Source organism: Macaca mulatta, chromosome 1, assembly GCF_049350105.2.
Source record: "Macaca mulatta isolate MMU2019108-1 chromosome 1, T2T-MMU8v2.0, whole genome shotgun sequence".
NCBI classification, from domain to species: domain Eukaryota; kingdom Metazoa; phylum Chordata; class Mammalia; order Primates; family Cercopithecidae; genus Macaca; species Macaca mulatta.
This window is the reverse complement of record NC_133406.1, coordinates 68,227,225-68,253,840: the sequence shown is the minus strand read 5'-3', so window position 1 is coordinate 68,253,840 and position 26,616 is coordinate 68,227,225. Positions and strand designations below refer to the sequence as shown.

Below are 26,616 nucleotides of genomic sequence, written 5' to 3'. Positions count from 1 at the left end.
GAAGAGGAAAGAGGAAGAGACTCCTTGGAGTCATTAAGTTGTTTGCCTAGTGGAGCGCGCTGTCATGTGATGGGAGAGGAAGAGACCTACTCCCAGAGGCTAGGGATGCCTGCAAAACTAACCTCTCGTTCCCCAGTAGGATAAGCAAGAAACCTGCTAATTTTCTCTGCTCCCTGCCCGAATGAGGGTAAGGAAACACAGAAGACGGCATGGCAGGGTAGAGAGAAGCCTTACTCTCCCAACAGCGCTCGCTTCACAGAATGCTGGTTAAGGTGACCAGTTAGAGCATCTTCCAGTACCTGCCCAAAAGGGCCTCCTGCCAGAGCAAGGGGATCCCAGCCTTGGTCACGTTAGAGCCACTTGACCACCCCCTCTCCTTCCTCCAGACCCAACTTAGGAGGAAGGGTTGGAGCCCAGAAGAAGGAAAAAGAGGAGGGATAGCAGAGGCAGACCCACCGTTCACTCCAACTACAAGCCTGGCAAGGGATAAGCACATGGAAAGCTTCAAATCAAATGTCTGTTTTTGCAAGTGACAGCATTCCCAGGCATATCCAAGTAAGTGGCACATGGTAAGCTTAAGTTATTTGCTGAATAATCGACTGTACAGCTTCTTCTCAACCTGCTTCACCCCTCTTGTCCTTTCTGTCTCATCTCATTCATTCCCTGCTAGCACTAATGTTTGCTGAAGGTTGATACTATACAAGTTTCTGAATCTAATCATTGATAGGTGACTAAGACATGATCCCTGACCTCAAGAAATTTACTATAAAAAATAAGAGTACAAACTTGCATCCACTACAAGGCATTAAGGGAACAGTACAATGGGAGTTATACAAAGCACCAAAGACATTAAATAAAAAACTCGAACTACTCCCTGAAGTAATAATACATCCAGATTCTTCTGATCAGTTCAAATATGGAATGTTCATGCCTGCTTTCCCATGACTGCTGGTTCTTTGTCCTTCCTGCTAAAATGTATTTACCCTTGCTGTGTTGAAGATAGCAGTTCACACTCTACTATCTGTGGAGTAAGTATGGATGGTCCTGGAGAAAGCCAGGACCATCCATATTCCTTGAGTAGGAGGGAAGCCGAGGAGATTTCACTGTGCAGCCTTGGATGAGGCCTTGGAAAAGAGGTCAAAGAGGATAAGGCCTGCATGGCCTTACTCAGAACACTACCATATCTAGTGCAGAGGAAATGTGGTTTTTGGTGGGATTAAAGGTGATGTCAATTATGTACACTTCCTCTCAAAGAGCATCTTACCAGTAGGGAGATGGCCACGCATTGTAGAGAACGAAACCAGCATAACACTTACCCAAAAATCACATTGAGTTTACAGACTGTTCATTATCAGGCTATTAGACAATATTAACTAGCATTTAGAGATACATACTTGCAGAAAGCAAATCGCTTTACATGATTTCTGGTTTCCTTGTCATCTTTAGCTTGCAGTCTTTCAGCAACCATTTCTGCTTCCCTCAATAGTTTTGACAAGCATTTTAATGATCATTATTTATCATTATTAGAGTAATACATGCTCAATATTAATACATTTAGAAAACACAGCAAAACTGATAGCAGACAAAATATGCATATTCTTAAAACTATAATGCTGGTATATTTCCATTTAACCTCTATTAGATTTAATAGCTATTTGAAATTAATATGTCCCATAAGCCAACTCTGGTAAAAATCACCAATAAACTAGGATATAAACTGTCATCTGTAATCTCTTTCAATTATGAACAAGGTTGTATCTTCACAACTATAAAGCAACTGAAAGATTCCACTTAAAAAGACTAAATTCAGTGGAGGGAAAATTGGTTAAGGCGGTTGTTTAATGTCTGAATACAAGCTGGCACTCCTAATTTTTCAATTAGTTTTTCCAGCAGTCTAGTAGTTGGAATTATACTTGTCTGAGATCTTACGTAACTATCACTTCAGAAATAAGCCACTTTAAACATTGATTTCTTTAATTGCTTAATCATGTGTGATTCTGGGAACCACAAAAAAACTAGTGTTAGCAATGTTTTCTTGACAAGTATATATATACAAATGCCATTATTTATCAAGATATTTAACAAGGATTTTCCGTTTCAGTCTTTCATAATAGACATGCTATTCAATGTTACCTAAAATAAAAATTATTGGCTTACCTGATTAAGAACTTATGCAGTCCAACATCAAAATACCTGTTCAAAGGAGACATAGGCAGGCATATCAAGAAAAGATATTTACAGTAATGGTAGACTAGACAACTATCTATATAATTTAAATTCATAGCATGAATAAATGGATTGCTATACCACAGTAGTTCTCAAGATGCGGCCGCTGGAGCAGCAGCATTCCTGGGAACTTGTTGGAATTGCAATTCCAGGCCTTCTCAGGCCCCACCTCAGACATACCAATTCTGAAATTCTGGGGATGGAGCCCAGCAATTAAACTTAACAGCCCTCCAGGAGATTCTGGTGCAGAAACACTGCTCTCTAGTAGCATAAGTGTCTCAGCAAGGGTAAGCTCGCTCTAGAAACAAAGGCCATGAGAGTGGATCTCCCAGGTACCTTCCACTTTTCCAATAGAAGAGTCCGTTTGTAATATTCATGTCTCAGATGTTCATTTAAAAAATATATATGTATACAAACACACACACACATATATATGTATACGTATATGGTTTTTTTTTTCCTTGAGACAAGGTCTTGCTTTGTCACCCAGCCTGAAGTGCAGCGGTGCGATCACACTCACTGCAGCCTTGACCTCCTGGGTTAAACCAATCCTCCAACCTCAGCCCCCAGAATAACTGTGACTACAGGTGTGTACCACCACACCTGGCTAATTTTTAATTTTTTTAATAGAGACATGGTCTATGTTGCCCAGGGTGGTCTCAAACTCATGGGCTTGAGCAATCCTCCCACCTCAACCTCCCAAAGTACTGAGATTATAGGTGCAAGCAATCGCACTCAGCCTGAAATATGTTTCAAAAGCACAACACCACACTAGCCAAAGGGAAGAAGGTTGTGGGGGCAGTGGGGTGGGGAGAGGCTGGTGCGGCAGTGGCCTTTCAAGCCCCACCTAGTTGTAGTCCCTGGAGCTTTCCACCTGAGAAAACAATCCTGTCCCATCTCTGGGTCTGCCCTGAGCAGGGGATTGGAAGAGCTGCAGCTCCATGCACTAGCTGGGAGCCTGCCATTGTGCTTGAGCCTCATACCAGGCATCCCATAGCACTGGTCTATGGCAGACCCTTGAAGTCACAGCCTTTTCCTGACACCACCAAACTGGTACAGTCCATATAAATGACACTGCTTGGTTTCTCTAACTAGCATGCTTGTTCCTCCCGAACCTCTGATTGTGTAGCCAGTGCCCTTCTCTCCCTTTGGGTCAGAGTGTGAGTAAAAAGACCAGGTGGCCGGTGTAGTCTCAGCTACTCGGGAGGCTGAGGCAGAAGAATGGTGTGAACCCGGCAGGCGGAGCTTGCAATGAGCCGAGATTGCGCCACTGCACTCCAGCCTGGGCGACACAGCAAGCCTCCATCTCAAAAAAAAAAAAAAAAAAAAAAAAGAGAGAGAGAGAAAAAGACCAGGCAGCCAGAATCATGATGATATAGTTCCCCAGGCGGAATCACTGCTCCCAGCACCTAAAGGGTGGTGGTTGCATCCCACCCACGAGTCTCACCTCTTGGGTTGCCAACCTGACTGAGTAGGGCCTGAGTTAATTCTGTCCCTTTCAGACAAGGGGTAATGGATGCAGGAATTCACCCTCGAGGGGGGTCTGACTGTCCAGACCCCACCTGTCCCTAGCTTCTAGCTCCACCCTTGCCTCATCCCTCGAACATCCCATCATGCCTGGTACCTTGCCACTTGACATTTGACAGGTAATTACTGTCATTCCCTGTGGGATACCTTTAAATGACAAGATTCTTTTATGTACTTAAGTATCTGTTTACAGACAATGGACACAGCATACGTGAGAATAAAGAAACTCAAAGCCAAAACATGACAGACCTCATTTACTATATCACTGACCTAAAATAATTACATAATTCAGGAAAAACGGGATTAGAGATACATAAATTCCATTTATTCATAAGTCTTCTGCACAGAGCTGTTCTCTAAAGAGAGATCTACCTGTAGGCAGAGGTGATGTGTTTCATTTGAATTTTACATTGACCTGGAAAAGATGCTAAGTTCTTTCTAAAATTATATTTAACACAAATTTTTTAAAAATAGAAATGATCCCTTCTCTTAACCAAAACCAAGGCTACCTTGCTCAGCCCCATAAATAAATATCCACACCACAGACAGCAATTTTAAGGTTGCCACATCTATAACATGGGAGGTAGAAGTATGTGTAGATTAAAACAAAGATTTCAGCTTCCTTCACTCATCCAAAGCTTGTAGAGCCTTTTCAATTACATTGGGAACAGACAGCAATAGACTATTCCAGGAATCACAGGACAAAGCAGACATGGAAGAAATCAGACATCCGCAGTATATACTGGGGTAGGAGGAAGGCACTGAAACAGTAATGAAAAACCTGATAATAATGAGAAATTATATTATTGTTTAGAATCTGGCAAGTACTATGTTTGGTGCTCACATACACATGCCGGTGAGGCAGGTACTGGTATCCCCGGAGCTGACAGCCAGTAGAAAACAAAACTGGAAATCAAACTGAACCCTAAAATGCATGAATTACTTGTTCTTCCCAAGAACCCCACTAAAAGCAGGGTTCTCACTGCCTTTCATTATTACTAATTGAAAATGACTGCTCATGTTAAAAGCTGATGTCTTCCTGCTTCCACTTCATTTCTGCTTCTCCCAGCATGGCTGCCCTGCTCCAGGGAAGCCCACCTGCTTCTTCTCCCACTTGCTTCTTCTCCCACCTGCTTCTTCTCCCACCTGCTTCTTCTCCCACCTGCTTCTTCTCCCACCTGCTTCTTCTCCCACCTGCTTCTTCTCCCACCTGCTTCTTCTCCCACCTACTTCTTGTCCCATCTACTTCTTCTCCCACCTACTTTTTCTTCCCAGGTTCCACCCTCCTCCTTGGTCTCAGCTAGCCAGGCTCCACAAAGTGATGGAAGTTCAGGTAAGTGGAGACATACATTATTTGTCCTTTTGTTTCTGGATGACTATCAGTTTAAAAAAAATAAGGTTCACCCAACTCATGCCAACACCATCATTCTCATTCAACCTAGCCATGGCCTCCAGGGGATGATGTGGTAGTCAATTCATTTCTTTCCATTTCCAGGTGCCCTTCCTCATAGAAACGGTGGCCAGCCAAACCAATTCCCTCTCCCATCTCCTCCTCTACTTGTAACATGAGGCCTACCTAAGGACACTAAGCTTTAGCACACCACCTACTGAATATTTAAAAACTAAATATATTCGAAACCATCTCTGTATTATAAGACATAACAATCTCTGAAAGGCAAAATGTGTCTTTCTTATTCAACTAATAGCCAGGAAATTATCCATTCTTATAGCCCTGAAAGATTTCCATTGCAAAGCACATCTTAGGGCTTTGAAAATACTTCCCAATGATAATTCTGTGTAGACACCCAATACATGAAAGGATGAATGTATCTAAAAATTAATTTGAGCTCCAGAGGTGGGACAAAGAGCAGGTTTTTTAAAAATCACCTCTAAATATAGGAGCCCTTACAATGACTACAAGATATGGGTAGAATATACATAAGCTTTAATTTAATGCTGCTTCTCACATTCTTCGGATCATGTGAGAAAGAAAGGCAAGGTTAGGGGAGAATAAAGGGTTATAATTTCTCACCATGCAGGCACAGTACAGCGCACACAGAGTGGAGAAGGGGAGATGTTAATAGTAAAAGCCAACACACATACAGTGGTTAGCATGTACCAGGCACTCTTCCATTCTACACACATACACACAATTATGTTTGCAGTAACACTATGAGGTAGACAGATACTATTATCATCTGCACCACAAAGGAAGAAACAGAATCACAGAGAGGTTAAGTGATTGTTGGTTAGGGGTAAAGCTAACACCTGAGCCCAGATAGTCTCCACTAGCCAGAAGACCCTCCAGGGAACAGTACCTTGGTTTTGAGGAATGAATAGTAGGAATGCACCAAGATTAACTTCCTGAGTTTGGTTATTAGAGGGCTGAGTATCCCAAATCCAAAAAATCTCAAATCTGAAACGCTCCAAAATCTAAAACTTTTTGAGCACCAATGAGATGCTCATAAAAATGCTCATGGGAGCACCTTCAGATTTTGGATTTTTTAATTTGAGATGCTCAACTAGTGTAACTGCAACTATTCCAACATCTGCAAAGCTCAAAATCCAAAAACACTGATTTCTGGACCCAAACATTTCAAATAAGAGACATTCAACCTGCATATTGCAGTTATTCAGTTGGTGCAAAAGTAATTGCATGTGGTCTTGGCCATTAAAAGTAATGACAAAACCCACAATCACTTTTGCACCAACCTAATACATAGGAAAGTGTCCTTGGAAGCATACAGTGAAGTATTTAGGGTGATGATGCTTCATGTCCACAACCTAATCTCAAATAATTCAGGGGGAAAACGTTACATGTACCATGCTTCTAATGTTTGTGACTTTAAGATTATTTCAACATTTTTAAAATGAAAGATAAAACAGAAAGCACACTCCTTGCAAAATAAAGACAAACAAGTTCATGTTTTTTGTATATAGAAATTAACAATGCATCCTAAAATCAGAATCTACTGTCTATAACTCTAATTAGTTTTTCCTCATATCTTTTGTTTTTGAGCTGTAAATGAGTGAACATATATAAAATGAAAATCAAGACCACATGATAAAACCAATGATACCTATCTTACTGGCTGGAGAATGAAGTGGTCCATAAAGCTGCTCTTCATAAGAGTCATTATCTTAGTCTTACCAACTTCACCACCAATAAGTCAGGCAACATATTTAATACGATGCTAAAGGTTTGGCTTAAAGAATGTATATGCCTTTCATCCTGTTCCCATTAGAAAGAAATAAACCAAACATATTTGAAACTATAAACTGTTATTTAAATTTATGTGGTATTTTAAAAATAAGTTATTTCATCATTACCTTAAGAATTTTAAGTATCATAAGAGAAAATTACTCTATCCAAAAGAAAACTGTGGTCTACCCAACCAGAGGGCTAGCCTTATGTTACCAGAATTTGTGGACTTTTGCAGCTTCCTCAGAATCATGAGTCAATTCTTTTATCATCATTATTATTACATATTGACATATTATAGTCATATATATTTATGGGGTACAAACTGATAACTATGATTTTTGAACATAATATGGAATGATTAAATCGAGCTAATTAATATATCCATCACCTCAAATATTTAACATTTTTTGTGATGAGAATATTTGCAATTTACTCCATCAGTGATTTTGAAACGTTCAGTATGGATTTCCTCTTGACCATGGTAAACCTAACTCATGCTCCTTCCAAAGAGTTAAGGGGTGGGGCCTCCCCTGTGGGGCCATCTTTAATTTCAAAACACTAGCAATCCAATGAATTCTAGAAATATATTCTCATGGCCAGGCGTGGTGGCTCATACCTGTAATCCCAGCACTTTGGGAGGCCAAGGCAGGTAGATCACAAGGTCAGGAGTTCAAGACCAGCCTGTTCAAAATGGGGAAACCCCGTTTCTACTAAAAATACAAACATTAGCCAGGCATGGTGGTGGATGCCTGTAATCCCAGCTGCTAGGGAGGCTGAGGCAGGAGAATCACTTGAACCCAGGAGGCGGAGGTCGCAGTAAGCCGAGATTGCACCATTGCACTCCAGCCTGGGTGACAGAGCAAGACTCCATCTCAAAAAAGAAAAAAATAGAAATATATTTTCATTTAGTTTTTTTATACAGATGCAAAAGGCACCTTAAGGAGCTACAGTAGGAAAAGAATATACATTGTTTTCTTAGAAGTATATGCCAAACACTGGGCTAAGCACTCTGTATATCCTAATTTTTAATCCTCACAACAACCCTGTTAAATAGGTCCTATTTTATGAAGGCTTGTGTCTTTATTCCCAGTCTCATGGCTATCAAATGCTCAGTCAGGATCTAGCTTAGAGCAGACACCAAAGTCTGTGCTTTTTCCTTCATATATTCAACCATAGACTCATTTAACAAATATTTATTATGTGCCTATTCTGTGCTAGATACTGGAAATTCAGTAATGCACAGCACGTAACCTCTGCTTCAGGGAGAATAGAGCCTAAAGGGATGGAAAAGTCAACAATAATTTCAATGCAGCGTGACTGATAACTAATCAATCATTCTCTCCCACAACAGACCAAAAACTTCATAAGGGCAAGAACCAGAGCCTGCCGGAAAGCAATAAATGTCGTTGAGTGAAGCAATGTGTGAATGATACGCCCGTAATAAAGCACCAATGTTTCTGTCTGCTCTGGCACTTAGCATCGTACACTGCAGACAGAAGAGGCTCAAAAGTAGTTATTTAATACATTGAATATTTTATGTAAGTGCATAAAATAAACACCCACAGATAAAAATGGGGGTTCTCTTCTGCAATAAGATACTGATCAAACTGTAGCACAATCATTCTTATCACCTTTTAAGGAAATAGTCTCACTGCTAACCAGCTCACAGAAAACCAGGATTTCCTTATGACGAGGCATAAGGAACATGGATCCTGTACATATTATTCTTAGCTCCTTCCAGAAATTAAAAATAGAAAATCTCGTACGATATGCAAGTTTTGTTATCTGCACATCAATTGATAGCAGCCACAGGGAGGCAGATTTAAGCTTGAGATAAAAAGAAACTGGAATGGATGACCTTTAAGATTCCTTTAAGCCTCAAGTTTCCAAGTTCGTGTTTCAGGCACTTTCAGGCAGCGTCTCTAAGTATGAGTGCTCCCTCCCACAGCAGCAGCTCCTGTCTGATTACCATCAGCAAATTAGTAGACTGTGCCTGGGCTAACACAACCATGGCAGCCCTGGCAGTTTATTTATGATTATGACTGCTGTACTCATTAGAGCCTCGCAGTGCATCAAAATTAGGCTTGTTGGGCCTGACAAAGTGGTGCTGCCCATATGCTTACTCACAGAGCACAGAGGTTTATATATCACCTAGCTTAGAACTGCTCCTTTGACGGAGGAGGGATGGGGGCCACACAGCACGTCCATGGCAGAACTCAGACCAGAACCTATGGCCAGCTCCAGGACTTGTTCTGCACTAACAGGCTGCCTGCCCTTTGGGGTCCTGTCCTTCCTCCCAGGCTAATCTTGGCTAGGTGGGAGCTAGGGATAAAAACAGCAATGGACTATGGCCAGGAGTGGCAAATACCATACAACCGAGGTATATTTTAGAACCACTGTTGTCATGGCCACTAAAGATGACACAGGCAAGGTAGCATGTAGACAATATACCAAAATTCAGCTCTCAATCCTTGCCTCCACCTCTTCCATTTTCAATCTTCAGTCTTTTGTCACTAGACTTGCTTATCCCATTAATGGGCTGCCAAAGTTCAGCCTTTACATTCCTGCCTGGGAAGTTTGAAAACTAATTTGCACAGCTGGGGGTAAAAACCAAAGCACATCGCTAGGGTAACAAAGTTGATACCTAGACTCAAGAAGCCCTGATTAGTTCTGGCTAGCCTACCCAACCCAATTTTAGACAGCAGAGAAGACCTGAAAGTGTATCTGCCCTAACCTCCTCCTCACTTGACTAATTCGGAAGCACAGAATAAGGAACATGAAATAATTGAGATACAACAAACAGCAGAGCTGAGGCTGATCGACCAGGCCCCCTAGACCCCAGCTTTTTGTTCAAAGTGTCCAAAGGCTGCCCTCCTCTCAGTGTCAAGCAACATCTTTATTTTCTAAGGATGCCTGAGGCACAATTCTTGGAATAGGCTTACTGATGACATCATATAGTAACTGGCACCATATCATACCATCTTCAGCTCCATCTGTTATCCTACATCTCAACCTGCTCACAGTCAAGAATAAAAAACCGGGCCAGGTGTGGTGGTTCATGCCTGTAATCCCAGCACTTTGGGAGGCCAAGGAGGGTGGATCACCTGAGGTCAGGAGTTCAAGAACAGCCTGGCCAACACGGTGAAACCCTATTTCTACTAAAAATACAAAAATTAGCCAGGCATAGTGGTGGGCGCCTGTAATCCCAGCTACTTGGGAGACTGAGGCGGGAGAATCGCTTGAACCCAGGAGGTGGTTGTTGGCGTCAAGATCACTCCGCTGCACTCCAGCCTAGTCAACACAGAGAGACTCCATCTCAAGAAAAAAAAAAAAAAGAATAAAAAGCTACGCTGGGAACATAGTGAGAAGTGAAAATGAACTTAGACTAGCATGATCCCAGTTGCCAGTCAAACACGTTTGGTGAAATACCAAGGTCTGATGGAAAAGTAGAAAACAAGCCCTGGGAGGACAAACTCCTCAGAACATGGTGAACACAGTCCTGAGTTATCACGTGACATGCTCTTATGGATCAGACAAGTGTGTCTGCCATCAGATCATCAGGAAGGAGGGTCTGGAAAAATAGCCCACAAGCCTGAGATCTAGGCATTTCACTGCTGAAGGAAAGGTGAGAAGGCACCAGTCCCAGGCATCATCAGCTCAGGAGTGAAGACATTTCCCCAACAACAGTGGAAATCATGACACACTGAATGTAGAATTAGAAATTCGAGATCTGGATTCTGACTCTACCACTTAATAGCATTTGACCACAGGCAAAAAGTTAATCTCTCCATGGCTCTGTTTTCTTAACTGTGGCATGGATACAGTGATACCAACAACAGAAAAGGGAATGAATGTAGTAGGTACAAATGCTTCAATAACGTTCTACAAATGTTCAAGATTGTTTTCTCTCCTCCTTAGACGTCATTAAGAATCCTAACAGAGTATTCTCCAAACTGTATGAATGCTGTGATTATCCAGGAAATATGTATCGAGTACCTTCTAGATGCTCAATAGAGCTACAAGAGATGCTTAGGATACAGCAATGAACAAGAGAGTTCCTACCCTTGTGAGTATTCTGGAAACAAGTCCTTTACTGGATATGTAATTTGCAAATATTTTCTCTCAACCTATGGTTTATCTTTTCATTTTCTGAAAATGTCTTTGAAGCATAAAAGTTGTGAATTTCAAAAATCCAATTGATCGATATTTTTCCTACTGTGGATCATGATTTTGGTGTTATATCTAAGACATCTTTGCCTAACCCAAGATCTTGAAAATTTTCTGTTTTCTTCTAAAAGTTTCATAGTTTAGCACTTAAAGTCCATCATCTATTTTGAGTTAATTTTTGTGCATGGGGTGAGTGTAAGGGTCTAAGTTCATCTTGCATTTTATCTCTTCATGTAAAAACGTCTATTGGACACATTTGCCAAATTAAAGGTCACTGGCAACTTAGAGGACTAGTTTCATTGAGTGGTGGAAATGGAAGCCAGACTAGAGCCAAGTAAAGAGAGGATGAGAAGGAGAGGAGGACACTACCCAGTGTGGGTAGTTCTTATGAGGAAGAGTTATGTCCTGAAGGAGAAAAGGAACCATAGTCACCGAAGAAAGATGAAACAAACAAGGTTGGTTTTTGTTCATTTGGGGGAAAGTCTTCCATTGTACCGGTGATAGGTACAGAAGATTTAAAAGAAGATGAATGCAAATGGCAGTGATTTGGTGGAGATAATATTTTTAAGAGTATAAAGCAAAATCATCAGATGAGAGAAAAGTAGACAGGAGTTACATGTGGACATTTGTTGGTTTTGCTTGTTTGCTTGTTTGTTCTGAGGGAAGGCCTGGCTTCCTTTGGGGACTTACCTCTCACCTACTGTGTCCTGTTCTAGTGGGACAATTAAACCTTATCCCTGCCTGCTAGAACCATGCGCAAGGCAGCCAGGCTAAGTAAAATTAAATCTTGAATATATAGTGGCTCAAGCCTGTAATCCTAGCACTTTGGGAGGCCAAAGTGAGCCAATCACTTTAGGCCAGGAGTTCGAGCCCAGCCTGGCCAACATGGCAAAACCCTGTCTCTACCAAAAATACAAAAATTAGCTGGGTGTCATGGCACATGCCTGTACTCCTAGCTACTCGGGAGGCTGAGGAAGGAGAATCATTTGAACCCAGGAGGCGGAGGCGGAGGTTGCAGTGGGCCGGGATTGTGCCACTGCACTCTAGCCTGGGTGACAGAGGGAGACAGTCTCAAAAAATCTTGAGTATGTAAGGAGTATATATATTAAGTATATAGTATAAGCTAAATTAAATCTTGAGTAAATAGCAAGAAAGAAAAAAAGTTATTGAGGCTGATTCACTCCAGGTGTTGTGCCTTAATATGACCATGATACCACTTTGCTGACGTATTATAACTATAATAAATTCTATTAAAGAATTCTAAACATGAATTTATAAGTTGTTGTCTATTAGGAAAATAATGATTAGTACTTCAATGGAACTTTAAATTTACAAAGCACCATCACAAACATTTCTTAACAAACTGTAAGGAAAATAAGGCTTGTATATTATAACCATTTAACAGCCAGTGGTACCTAACAGAGCCTGGTTCTTGGCACTTAGTACAAGCCTGGTAAATATGAAAATGCATGAATGCATGATTAAATGATTCTCCTACAATTATGTAGCTAATAAGGGACCTGATTTTAACTTAAACTCAGATTGCCTCACTAAAAATTCCGTGATTTTCAAATGACTAATGTATTATAAATTAAATGAGATATACTTTTCAAAAGATTATGCTTATAACTTCTGGACTAGGAAAGATTTAATTCTTAAGAATACAGGAGACCTAATATATAGGCAGAGGGGATATTAACTGTTGGGATAGGACTAAGGATGAGGGTTCCCACATATTAACAAAATTAAAGCATCCAATAAGATGGGCAGAGCTTTGTTCTTTTTTTTTTTTTTTTTTTTTTTTTAAAGGTGGCGGTGGGCAGCTCAGGGAGAAGGTTTCAGATGAAGCAAGGCAGTGCTCTCGATATGCCAGATTTTGTGTGTGGATATTCCTTCCTTCCAAGCACTGGCCTGTACCTCAGAGGTGAAATGCCTATAAACTAGCACTTCCCAGATTCCCTTTCCAGCTGACTTCTGATTCAGTTCTCCCAATGAGAGGCACTCTCATAAGAACTGAAGGGAAAAAAGCAAGAAAAGCCACTTTTCCCAGGGGGCAGCTGCGGACAGGCCTGTGGACGTCAGCAGATGGCAGACATGGGTTTCGCTAGCTGCTTCTGCAGTGAGGGACTCTTGAGACCCCACTTTGGTGCTGCAGACAGCCAAGATCAGCAGCAGCAGCTTCCAACAGCCTTCCGACCCTCCACTCACCACCCCTCTATGAATCTGGCGCGCCTCCAGTTCCCTATAGTTAATCCTTGCCACCCAACATATCTTGAGTGATTTCCATTTTCCTACCCAAACTCCCATGCAACCGATGAAACAGGGCAAAGCTGCTGCGGCAAAAGGGAGAAAGGGGAGGAGACAGGACAGAAACAGATGTGCCAGGAGATTTCAAGCATCTGCAAAGGGCAGAGGCTGGGGAAACCGAGTCTATGGGCCAAAATAAGAATGGCAAATAAATCCATTTAATGAATAGAGTGCCTACTATGTGCCAGGCATGGCATTAGAGGCTAGAAAAATAAAACTGAACAAAGCGGAATGTGGTCCTCCAGCATTCAGTCTGGTGGAGGAAATATAAGTGATTCAATGAATCCGGAACAAAGGGATAAATGCCAAAGAAGAGATAAGCATGAGGTGCTGTGAGAGCTCCTAAGGGGGTGTTTACATTTTACCAGCATGGGGGAGGGCAGGAGAGGCATGGAGGAAGGGTTTCCCAGAGGAGCTGATGCTCTAGCTGGGCTTTGAAGAACAAGAAGTTGGACAGCCTGGTGTGGGAGGTACTTCCCAGGTAACATGTCAGTTCCATAGTGTTTAGGATCCTCACTGCGGAAGCCAACTGGCAACAGTCCCCACAGAACATCACTTGAGTTGGTGACTGATAAGGGGAGCTGGTTCCAGAGCCACAGGAGATGGTGACAAACGTTGTCTTCTTTCTTCCAAGGAGCACTGCAGTAATGATGCCCAGAGGGCAACCAAAAGCAGCAAGATTAAGAGGAGAGAAGTCTACATCCCTAATGGAACCACAGAGCCCTGCTGGTCTTTCTGCCCAGGTTGCCCTTGACAACCACACCACTGAGTATCTCCAAACAGAGAACAAGGATATATGACTTACACCTTCCTCTCCATGATGCTCCAAAAATTACATAGAGACACAAGCTTCAGCATGTGCTTAGAGAGTAAACTGGACCCAAGACACCCAGAGCTTCAGGAAACTAAAGAAATTAGGTTAGGCTTCTAAGGGTTGAGTTCTGGGAGCTGGGTAATTAAATGAGTCAATACTTATTTAAAAATGCCAGCAGGTCACAAGAATTCAACACAAAACTAATATAAGGCTATTATTAATACAATCTTAAAGCTGAACATCTTCCCTGCATATTTTTATAATCAGTCATCTTATTAATACCTCATTCTACCCTTCAGCAGTTTGTTTGCGAATACATCACAACAAGTGATTATTCATGACCTGTGTTTGATGAATCTGTTCATTACGGTTTGAAAAACTGCCATCACATGATCCCTTCAAGGATCTAGTTTCACCTCTCGGAATAGTTGAACATTTGGCCTTGTTACCCAAGGCCGACTGGTTTGAAAAGTTGCTTAACTGGAATGAGGTACACAGGCTTTCCCTCCTTTTATATTGAAACAAAATACTTTTTACCATAACCAGGACTCAAAAGACAACAGTCATTGTATCTAAAAATGATACTAACAAATTTTGAAAATATATTTGACGTTAGTGTCATTCTCACTAATTTGTGTCCTTTCCTTTCTCAGTTTTACTCACATACTCATGATATATTGGAGCCTTAAGAATTCCCATTTGGTTATTTATTCCCTACTTGACTAAGATATAAGTAGAGTTTCGGGGTTTTAAAACAACAAGCTCTCCTAGTCTTTGCAGCCGCCTCTCCTAGGCTTACTAATTACCAGCAAACTGTCTAAGTCTCTTCTTGGGCATCTCTCTCACTTAAGTGGCTGAGCTAATCTAAATGAATATGGCTATTTTCCCTTCCATAAATTTTTTTTTTTTTTTTTTTGAGTCAGAGTCTCACTTTGCCATCCAGGTTGGAGTGCAATGGCACAATCCCAGCCCACTGCAACCTCCAACTCCTGAGTTACAAGGATTCTCGGGACTACAGGCATGCACCACCACGCCCAGCTAAGTTTTTTGAATTTTTAGTAGAGACGGGGTTTCGCCATGTTGGCCAGGCTGGTCTCAAATTCCTGACCTTGAGTGATCTGCCCATCTTGGCCTCCCAAAGTGTTGGAATGACAGGCATGAGCCATGATGCCTGGCCACTTCCATAACTTTCTATCAAATTCTTTTTATTGAAGTCCAGAAGAAAAAAATTAAGGAGCCACAGTTTGTCAACTGTCAATGTCACAATGCAGCATAGGCAGGTGTGGGGAATGGGAAGCAGAGACTAGAAGGACACAGATGAGGATGGAGTTCTGCAGGGCTGTGTCACGGCTTGAGGCCTGAGGTTCAAGGCAGTGTGACACAGATGGTCTTCTCAGGACTAAGCAGTGCATAGGCTGATTTGCACAGCAGAGGCAGCAAGGAAAAATAAAAACAGACTGCAAGGCAGGGAAGCAATACATACAAAAGAGTGCCTGGCCTTTCACAATCCACCATGCCAACAGTTGCTTTGGTTTTTCCTAGTTATAATTAATGCTGGGTGAGTGGGCCAGGCCTACAGCACCCTCATTAGCCACCCATTGCTCAGACAGCATTCTGGACAGAGAAGAAGTCACTTCATAAAGCCAACTGATGATGTTGCTGGGTCTTCAGGGATATGCACAGGCGAGAACATAAAGGGGCCTTCAGTGTTCTCTAGCTGAGTGGTTCTCAACCTGCTCATTCAAGCTGCCAGTGGTCCCTATCTGTGTTATAAAAACTAAATTCCTCTCCTACTGAATGTTACCAAATTTTTAATAGATTTTTTTTTAAAATCAATCTTATTTCAAGAAATAAGAATCATATTGTTGTCTCAACATTTAAATTTTTAAGTTTCATATACTTCAAGGAAAATTAAAATTTACTACATTTAATAGAAACACTAAGAAAAGTAGTATCACACGCATATTGTACCCCAAATATTGTTCTTCTGGACATAAATCCACGCAAGAGAATAAAGAATGTAATTTCTTTATATTTACTGAGCTTCTCCCATGAGCCAAATGCTGTCAGGTACAAGGATGGACAGTCCCTGACCACAGGAGTTGATAGCTTAGGGGGTCAACTGATACATAAATAAAAAATTATGGCCAGGCTTTGTGGCTCACACCTGTAATCCCAGCACTTTGGGAGGCCGAGGCGGACAGATCACAAGGTCAAGACATCGAGACCATCCTGGCCAACATGGTGAAACCCCATCTCTACTAAAAATACAAAAATTAGCTGGGCGTGGTGGCGCATGCCTGTAGTCCCAGCTACTTGGGAGGCTGAGGCAGGAGAATTGCTTGAACCGGGAAGGTGGAGGTTGCAGTGAACTGAGATCATGCCACTGCACTCCAGCCTGGGTAACAGAGCGAGACTCTGTTTCAAAAAAAAAAAAAAATTAGGGTCAGCCCAGCATTCTAACAGTAGTAACTCTTCGAGAAAAAATGGGCCTCTACAGACCCGCGAGCCCACTGAAAACAGCACATTCTCCAATCCTCCAATCCTCCACTGTGACTGGAAGATGCAGAGAAGCCCTCAGGTGTAAAATCTTAAGCCAGAGAAGACCTGTGGCTGCAGGGCTGACAAGTAGTAGGAGAGTGTTGAAGAGTAAACAGTCAACATCAAACTAAGAAACTTTCTTGTAGAATAGTGCCTTTCCAATTAATTAGTAGGGCTCACTTTATATCAAGAAACGACTCCAGTTTGAAACTCTCACAGTTTCAAATTAAGAACCCAAGGCCATATGTTTTTACTTTGTGTTGTGTTTTCTACTGGTCTTTTAACTGTTTAACTAGAGACTTCCAGCCTGCTTAGGATCTATTAGCACTTCAAAAATAATTTGTTCTTTTTCAGTCATTTACACTAGTCAACACAAAAAATATTGGCTAGGAGAGCTAAAACAGATTTGTTTTCACACCAGGGAATATATCAAATTATATTATACAAATCATGTCTGTAATTATTCTACAAGATTCCTTTAAGTAGGGCATGCCTTTATGTTTCTAATAATCCCTATTCTCAAAATATCAAAGTTTAATTATACCCCATTTATCTCCAGGTAGAATTTTCCATAAGCTCATTACTCAGACCACACTCCTAAGAAGACTAAACAGGCAGAAAGATCAGCTGAAAGTATAATTGCTATCACAAACTCCTGTATTGTATTCTATAAGAAACAAGCCATGCAGTTGTGCATGAAATATGGCCACAGATTTGAAGTGAGAACTCACAACCAGCAGATATACTTGACAGATGACCAGATAGGTAAAAGGTATAGAACTACAGAAATCAGACAGAAGGACTCTGAAAGGACATTAGTATAGGCTCAATTTACTTAAGGACAAACAGTCCCCCATAGCCCAGTAAGACTTCCATTATCTTGCTTCATTGTAAAAGTCACTGGTGTTCATATTCATGATCTTAAAGTCACAGGTAATTAACCACGGGTGTAGAGCGCATCAACAGCAGAGCTTCTTAAATGGGCTTCTGCTAGCTAATGTATACCTCTGCCTAATGGTGCACAGTATTAGACACTGTACAGCAGTGTTTCTTAAACACTTTCTCACACGACCCACATTTAAAGATGTATCTTGTATCTCAACCCAGTTATAGAAGTTGTGATGGCCAGTCTCCATGATGGCCCTGGACAATCCCCACCTCCCACCCTTTACACTCTCGTAAAGTCCCTCTCGCACTGTACCAGGATTGCTAGATGTGACTAACAGAAGAGAAGAGAGTCATAGCAGACTTGATTACTTTTGATCTGATACTCTTAATTTTGATCTGATACTGCATCTTCTGTCTTGGGGGCACACTCTTGTTCTCTGTCTGTCTTAGCTCATGTGTTCTGGTAGAAACCAGCAAAGATGTCATGAGTAGCACTAAGAAAAGGCCTATGTGGTGAGAGGCTGAGGCCTCCTGCCAACAGCCACAAGCACAGGCCTGGAAGATCAGCCCAGCGAGGTCTTTAGATGACTGCAGCCCTCGCTGACAGCTTGTCTTCCACCTGAATCAAACCACCCAGCTAAGCAGGTCACAGATACCTGACCCCTCTAAATAACAAATGCTTATTGTTTTAAACTACTAAGTATGGGGGTAATTTGATAACTAATGCAAGTATATAACTAAAAAGATTCCCCAAAAAAACTGTAATTACCTTTACTCTCTCTGACCCATGAATACTGATATTTTCTATTCCATTTTTTGAGACAGAGTCTGACTCTGTTACGCAGTGGTGTGATCTTGGCTCACTGCAACCTCTGCCTCCTAGGTTCACGTGATTCTCCTGCCTCAGCCTCCCGAGTAGCTGGGACTACAGGCATGCACCACCATGCCCATCTGTCTTTTGTATTTTTAGCAGAGATGGGGTTTCACCATGTTGGCCAGGCTGGTCTTGAACTCTTGACCTCAGGCAATCTGCCTGCCTCAGCCACCCAAAGTGCTGGGATTACAGGCGTGAGCCAGCATGCTCAGTCCTATTTCATTTTCAAATGTTGCCTGAAACCCACTAAAATGATTATGACCTACAATAGGTCATAATGTGAATGGTCCAACAGGCATTAAAAATATAACAAATATCTGGAATTCCTTATCTATATGCATATACATTTATACACACATAAAGAGAGGGAGAAGGAGGGACGACAGGATCTTTATTGCTAACAAACCATATCCATATCTACTACTTCAGTTGATTCTTGCAATAACTGAAAGTAAAGAAAGGATTAAAATCTCCACTTTCCCGATGAGTCAAAAATGTTGCTTGAAAAAGGCTATTTAATTTGCCTAAAGTTAAAGAACTAAGACCAACAGAACTGAGCCCAGCCCTCAGGCCCTCTGATTCCTGGTGCCCTTTCCACTAAGCCACCTTTGCTGTGTTTCCCCAGAAGTAATCTAATATATAAATGTTGTAATATAATTTATATAAAATCTTTATGGAAAATATATATTTAGCATGTATTATATATTACAGATGTATACAATATTTTATACTATATATAAAGTTTATAATCTATTATATAGATATCCTCCTTGATTTTCATTGAGTTCCCAGGACCCCATGTTCTCTTGGTTTTCCTGGTAACTCACTGGCTGCTCCTTCTCAGGTTCCTTTGCTGATTCCAGCCTCTCACTGCTGGAGAGCCAGGGCTCATCAGTCTTTGGTCCTCTTCTTTCCTCTGTGTACTCATGCCATTGGCAGTCGTACCACCCAGTCTCTGGGTTTTAAGTACTACCTATGCTAAAGACTCCCAAATTGGGAGTTCCAGCTCAGGCCTCTTTCCTGCAGTCCAGAGCCACACATCTCCTTACTTTTTAAATAACTCTACTTGGATGTCAAAAAGCAATTTCAGGCTGAGCACAGTGGCTCATGCCTGTAATCCCAGCACTTTGGGAGGCCAAGGCAGGTGGATCACCTGAAGTCAGGAGTTTGAGACCAGCCTGGCCAACATGGTAAAACCCTGTCTCTACCAAAAATACAAAATCAGCCAGGCATGGTGGTGTGCGACTATAATCCCAGCTACTTAGAAGGCCAAGGCAGGAGAATCACTTGAACCTGGGAGGCAGAGGTTGCAGTGAGCAGAGATCGCACCATTGCACTCCAGCCTGGGAAAAAAGAGCAAAACTCTCTGTCTCAAAAAAAAAAAAAAAAAAAAAAAAGGCAGTTTCAAACTTCACACATCCCAAACTGAACTCCTGATCTCCCCGCTTGCATCTACTCCTCTGGTAGCCTTCCCTATCTCAGTTGATGGCAACTCCATCCTACCAGTGGCTGAGGCTAAAAACCCTGCAGTCATACTTAACTCTGTAACCCTGACATCCAATCCATCAGCAGAGCCTGTTAGCTCTACTTTGAGATATATCCAGAATCTGATGACTTCTCACCACTTCCACTTCAATAGCTTCCTAAAAGGCTCCCCTTGCTCCCAAAAAGCCATTCTCAACAGAGCAGCCAGAATGATCCTTTAAAGACCCAAGACACATCACTCCTCTTCTTAATGCTACAATTGTTCCCCACTTCACTCAGAGAAAGGTCACCCTCAATTTCAAGTGCCTACTTTAAAGACAGATTGACAAAGAGAGACATGTCTGATGATAACATCCAGGCTGAGGCAGGAATGTGAAAGAATACCATTTGAGGGGGGATGCAAGGAACCAGGAAGTTTAAGATGGATAAGTAATGAACCAGAAAACAGGGTTTTCGGGTGGATTTCAGCTCAATTATGACTATAACCAAATGGGCTGCCTTGAGAACTTTCCTGTCACTAGATCATTTTGGCAAACTCAGCACCCAGTCTTAAGGTTTTAAGTGCTACCTATATGCTCAAGACTCCCAAATCTGTATTTCTAGCTTTGACCTCTCTCTCATACTCCAGACGTGGGATGACTAATTTTATGTGTCAACTAGGCTAGGCTATGGTACCAGTTGTTTGGTCAAACACTAGTGTAAATGCTGCAGGTAAGGTATTTTCAAAATGTGATGAACACTTAAATCAGTGGACCTCAAGTAAAGCAGATTACCCTCCATAATGTGGGTGGGCCTTATTCAATCAGTTGAAGGCCTTAAGAGAAAAGACTGAGGGCCCCAAGGAGGCAGAAATTCTGTCTGCAGACCACCTTTGACTAAAAAGTAGAACATCAACTCTTCCCTGGCTCTTTAGTCTGCCAGCCTGCTCTGCAGAGTTTGAATTTGCCAATTATTTAAAATTAATAATATATATGTATGTATATCTACATGCACATACATACATGTGAGTGCAATCTATATTGATTCTGTTTCTCTGGAAAATCTTGACTGTCATAAGACCTATAGATCTCCCTGCTTTTTGACTGTCTCTGCTGGGATGACTAAAAGTTGCAAACTTAGCATTGTGAAGGGTGTTATAAAGGAAACCAAATATTCAGATGGTTGGCTGAACTAGAATCAAGGTACTTGATCCTTTCAACTGCTGATATTCTATTAACTTTGAAGGCATTTGTAGAAAAAAGAGGGTGCACAGGCTAAAAAGGGGAAAAGGAACTATTTAAGAATTGGAGCCCAGTAGCCCTCTAAGAAATGAGATCCCAAAAGGCTGATAAGACACTTGGCATCTGAACCCATCCATTGACAGGAAGAAGACAAAGACTAACGCACAGAATAGAATTCAGAGATCATTTAGTCTAACTTGCTTTTGGTGCAGAGTTTTGCTATAACCTAGGCAGTTGCTACTGAAACGAAATCCCTTTATTAAAATTATATCCCTTATTTTGAGCTGACAGTGGCCTGTATCTTTCATCCCAGTCTTGGTCATTGTTCTGCCATGTTAAACAATACAAAGTAAGTAAATGTACACTCCAGTCACTTATATATCCCAAGACAGCTATTTAAACCCTCTCCTACTCATGCCTTCTTTTACAAAGCATGGGTATTTCTCAAATATTTGACCTATTTCTTAATCAAATAGACTTCCAAACCCCTAACCATTACAACCACATTAGACACATTCTAGTTTGGTAATATCTCTCAAAGTGCCTTCACTCATCCATGCCTCCCTCCATCTAACCATCCATTCATGAAGCAGCATTTATGAACACACAATATACAGGTAGGAGATATATAGAAATGATCAAGATATAATCCCTCTTTTATGGGGATGGGGAGTGAAGAACTACAAGTAAACAGACCATTATTGTGCTGTGTCATAAATGGTAGGAGAGAAAGATGAACTGGAGCTACAGGAGACTCTAAGATAGAGTGAAATCTGGTAGGCTGTTGAGAGTAAAAGAGTCTTGACCTAAGCTGAACTTTGAAGGTTAAGGAAGAGTTAGTGGGAGGATGTAGAAGATAAATGAAGAGGATGCAGGTGGGTACATGTGTGACGACATTCTAGGCGGAGAAAGTAGCTTATAGGAACTAAATACAGGGTCAGGTGCAGTGGCTCACACCTGTAATCCCAGCACTTTGGGAGGCCGAGGCAGCAGACCGCCTGAGGTCAGGAATTCAAGACCAGTCTGGCCAACATGGTAAAATCCTGTCTCTACTAAAAATACAAAAATTAGCCAAGCGTGGTGGTGTGTGTCTGTAGTCCCAGCTATTGGGAGGCTGAGGCAGGAGAATCGCTTGAACCCAGGAGGCGGAGGTTGCAGTGAGCTGAGATCGGGCCGCTGCACTCCAGCCTGGATGACAAAGTGAGACTCCATCTCAAAACAAACAAACAAAAAAAACTAAACACAGAGAGAAAGAAATATGGTCCATTAGGTGAATGCCGGTAGGGTAGAGCTCTGCAAGTAGCTGGGTATGACTGAAGGAATAGGAGCAGAAGCAAACTGGGAGCAGAATATAAGTAACCACAATAAAAGCGAATCTTTATTAGGTGTTTAGTACGTGTTAGAACTCATTTAATCCTCTCAACAATACTGTCACGGTCGTACTATTATCCCAATTTACAGATGAAGAAGCTGAAAACCAAAGAAATAAATAACTTGCCCAAGGGTTCTCAGCTGGTAAGTAGATGAACAAGGTCCTAACCCAGGAAGTAAGTTTCATGGCTCAAAGCCATAACCACTGCCTTCCCACCAGCTCTCTGAACTTGCTCCTCATAGGAGTTTGTGGTTTATCCTAAGGCACTAGGGAGCCACCAAACAGTGTTAGGCAGAGCAATGACTGGATAGAGACTTATTTATCTTCTAGAAACATTTCAGTCTGGCATTAGTGAGAGCACAGAGGGAGAGGGCTCAAGAGTGAGGTGCGAGGCCAGTTCCGAGAGATGGTGATGGGCCTGCAAAGGTCAGCTTGAGAGGCCTGAATCAGGCTTGAACCCCATCGACGAGGGTCTCAGAGGACTTAGCAGCATATAAATCACTGCCCCTCCCCCATTTCTTCCCACTTTCAATCCAGGAGAGAGAGACACACACACACTCTCTCTTTCTCTCTCGATGTGTGTCTCACAAAAATGGTGTCTTCAGACAGTTTATGTGAGATGGCTGCATAATGGAGACACTTAAACACATATTGGCTGTTTCAACTTTTTCCATATGGATTTTTTTTCTTATGTTCCTTACAATGTGTTATTTTTGTCTTCTGATGTAGAAGAATGTTTCTGCAAGTTCATAGTTGAAACATTTTTCTACATCAAAAGTAAAAATCTCTACTTTGGAATGTTTTTCTTAGCAGAAAATTTTCACTTGGGTGAAAGTCTCTTTTCCTATTAGTGGGTTTACATTTGACAAAAATTAAGACATGACATCCAGGTTAAATCCCACAGGCCTCAATTTCAAGTTGTGATGTGATGCCACCATCAGGTTAGCAGGTATGTCTTTTGTTCCCTTTCTGAAAACATTAGTTTTGATGAATAATCTCAATAATCTCATGTGCCTGAGGGCACATGGGGATTTCAAACCTGGGAAGTTTGCTAAGGTGTTTGATATGGCCAGAATATCAATGTCACTTCTTGGGTGAATATGAAAATGTTTAGGTTTGATTTCTGAGCTTCAGCTTTCCTGTCCCTGTCCCCTAGAGAATTCTCCCAGGAACCAAGTCTAAGTCAGGGCATTTCAACTCCAAATGGGGAGAACCAAGGAAATCAGTAAAGACATCACTCCATTCATATCCATGTGTGGTCGTTATTTCTGGTGGAGAAGATCTGCTGGTGGCAGAAATGTATGAGATGCTCAGAGATACCTTTCCTCTCTTTAGAATGTGTTAAAGGCCAGAGTTATTCCCTGATTTCACAAGCCTCTTTCTCCCCGCTCTTCTACACCATTGCTTGGTCTCACTCCACGACTTGAAGGCCTTGGCAGCCTATGAGCCCGGAATCCAGACCACTTTACCAGACGTCAGGGAGCAAAGCTCAGATGCCAAACTTGGGTTAATCCAGAGGCCATGGTACTGGTTACCAGATCTAAAAACAATTGAGGAATTTTACAGTTACTTTTTTTTTTTTTTTTACTAAAATGGGCTCACAAAATTCTTTGCTTCCTTCTATATCTCAGCAGTTAATAGCTGCCCTATGTTAAGACGTAAAACAGTCATTGAGGACTATGCCTCCTACAGACAAGCCCACTCAACTGATCTGAAATAATCATAAATGATGTTATGGCCTTCACAAAGGACTGGGACTGCAGGCTGTGGGGGATGCATACCTGGAAGTGATATAGGGTGAGCATCTGCAGATTCTCCTGAGCTCCTCTTTCACTAAAGGCATGGATCCAAAGGTGTGTGCTCTGCTTAAGAAGGTCATGGGCAGTTTTCCTGGATTCACAGATGGTCAGCATGTAGGAAGCCTAACCTACAACCTCAGCTTTTCTAGCTCCAAATAAGAAATGCAAACAGAGAAGATGATGGTTACCAGGACAACACCGAATGCCAGTTGCTATAGAATAGAAAGAGAACACGACCAAAAGAGGCCCTGGTCAAGGGGAACTGACAAGCTACTTGGAGGAGGCTGCAAAAATAATAATAATGTGGAGACAATTATGACCACAAGTCAAGGTGCACAAAGTAAGATCCTCAGATTAGCCTGCTTCTCTCTCATGAAGGCTTTAATTGGTGTTTATTCAGCATTTATGTATCAAATTATGTAACGCAATTATGGCATTAAGCTGACAGCCTCAGAATGACTTTTCTGTCACTCCTCCTAAAGAATCCCAGCTTAACCCTATCTCCAGTTAACTTTCTTCAACTCTCTTCCCTCCAGCTTAATCTCCCCACTCCCTGATCCCCACTCCTAGCTCTTCAGGGACAGCAGAGAACTATTTACTAACAACACAATATTGTACAAATCAGCACATTTTAAAGAAATAACTTGCACTGCATTTAAATAAAGTTGTACCCTAAATGAATGATATCAAAATAATGACTTTGTATCAAAGAGCTAGAATCCTGACTGAACACATACAGGTAGAAAGAACATTACTTAAGACTTTTCAATAGAATTTGTCGTGAACCATTCAGCAAAACATTGCTTCTGTTGTCCACTTTTTAGTATGGAAAGTTCCTTTTTCACTTAAGCCAAACCTGAGAATAGTTCCCTCCAGGTCCCCATTTTGGCTTCTTTGCTATGTCTGTGAATGTTTTACCTTATTTTTCTTTTTGTGAGACAAAGTCTCACTCTGTTGTCCAGGCTGGAGTACAGTGCCACAGTTGGCTCACTGCAACCTCTGCCTCAGGGGCTCAAATGATCCTCCCACCTCAGCCTCCTGAGTAGCTAAGACTACAGGTGTGTACCACCAAGCTCTACTAATTTTTAAATTTTCTGTAGAGACAAGGTCTCACTATATTGCCCAGGCTGGTCTCAAACTTCTGGGCTCAAGCAATCCTCCTACCTCGGCCTTCCAAAGTGCTAGGATTATAGGCATTAGCCACTATGCCTGGCCATGTTTTACCTCTTATTAAATTCATTCATTCATCGAATGAATAACATTGAACAGCTACTAGGTGCTAGGCATTGTTTGGGCTGTTGAACTACATGAGTGAATAAAATGGGAAAACATCTTCACTCTCATGGAACTTCTGTTCCAACAGGGAAAGGCAGACAATCAACAATTCACCCTCATTATGTGTATAATAAATAACTAGAGCATATCATGTGTTAGTGGATGGCCAAGTACTAGAGCAAAAAGCAAAAAGAAAAAGTGGAGAGTGATGGGGTGAGTGGGGATGTCAGTTGAAGTTTTAAACGGAATGGTCCAGGTAAGCCACCCTTTGAAGGTGATATGTGAGTCAAGATTTGAAGGAGATGAGGGAATCTGTGATGCAGATATGTAGGGGAAGGAAGAGCCAGGTGACCTTTATAGGTTTTCCTTCTCTGTTATAAATTGCTGTGCTGTGCATCAAATTCTCCAGTGTAGAGGGAAAAAAAAGATTGCTTCCTTCCACCCTTCTGGATCTTTGGTCTACAAATTAACATAAGACAGATTAACAGAGGAAAAATAATTTTAATTACATACAGATGCATGGGAATCCCACGAGGAAGCAGCCAGATGATTGAAACTAATGTATCATCTGAGCTACAGAGAAGAATAGGGGTTTGGGGCTTCTGAGGGGTGGTGAAAGCAAATTATGGAAGGTGAGAAGAGGAAATGGATGGTGAATAAATGTTGCCTTGGTATGCAGATTAAAGTCCCTTAGGTGATAAAAGCTGTCTCTTGTAGCTTTCTTCCTGCTACAGATGCCTTTACTAATAAACATTAATGAGCATTTCCTTCATATATGTACATTTCCTTTACAAAAGGGGAAATTTATACTTTATTTTAGGCAGCTGAGGGAAAGGTAAAAGAGCATTTCCTGTGTTGGCTGGTTCTCAGTTTCTTTCAGCTCAAAATAATCTGCCAAAGTGGCATATTTTGGAGC

At 41.6% G+C, this 26,616-nt stretch overlaps 1 protein-coding gene across 9 annotated transcripts in view; it reads right to left on the bottom strand.

Moving 5' to 3' along the window:
• The window catches only part of HHAT (hedgehog acyltransferase), a 348,893-nt gene that overhangs the window by 162,505 nt on the left and 159,772 nt on the right, over positions 1-26,616 (bottom strand). For 7 of the 9 annotated variants that reach the window (XM_077937214.1, XM_015117485.3, XM_077937243.1 and 4 more), the window contains one exon: positions 2,158-2,193. The exons of the other annotated variants lie outside the window; for them this stretch is intronic. In XM_077937214.1, the coding sequence (XP_077793340.1) occupies positions 2,158-2,193 (36 nt within the window). The remainder of the gene's footprint in view (positions 1-2,157; positions 2,194-26,616) is intronic. 9 annotated transcript variants of the gene reach the window in all.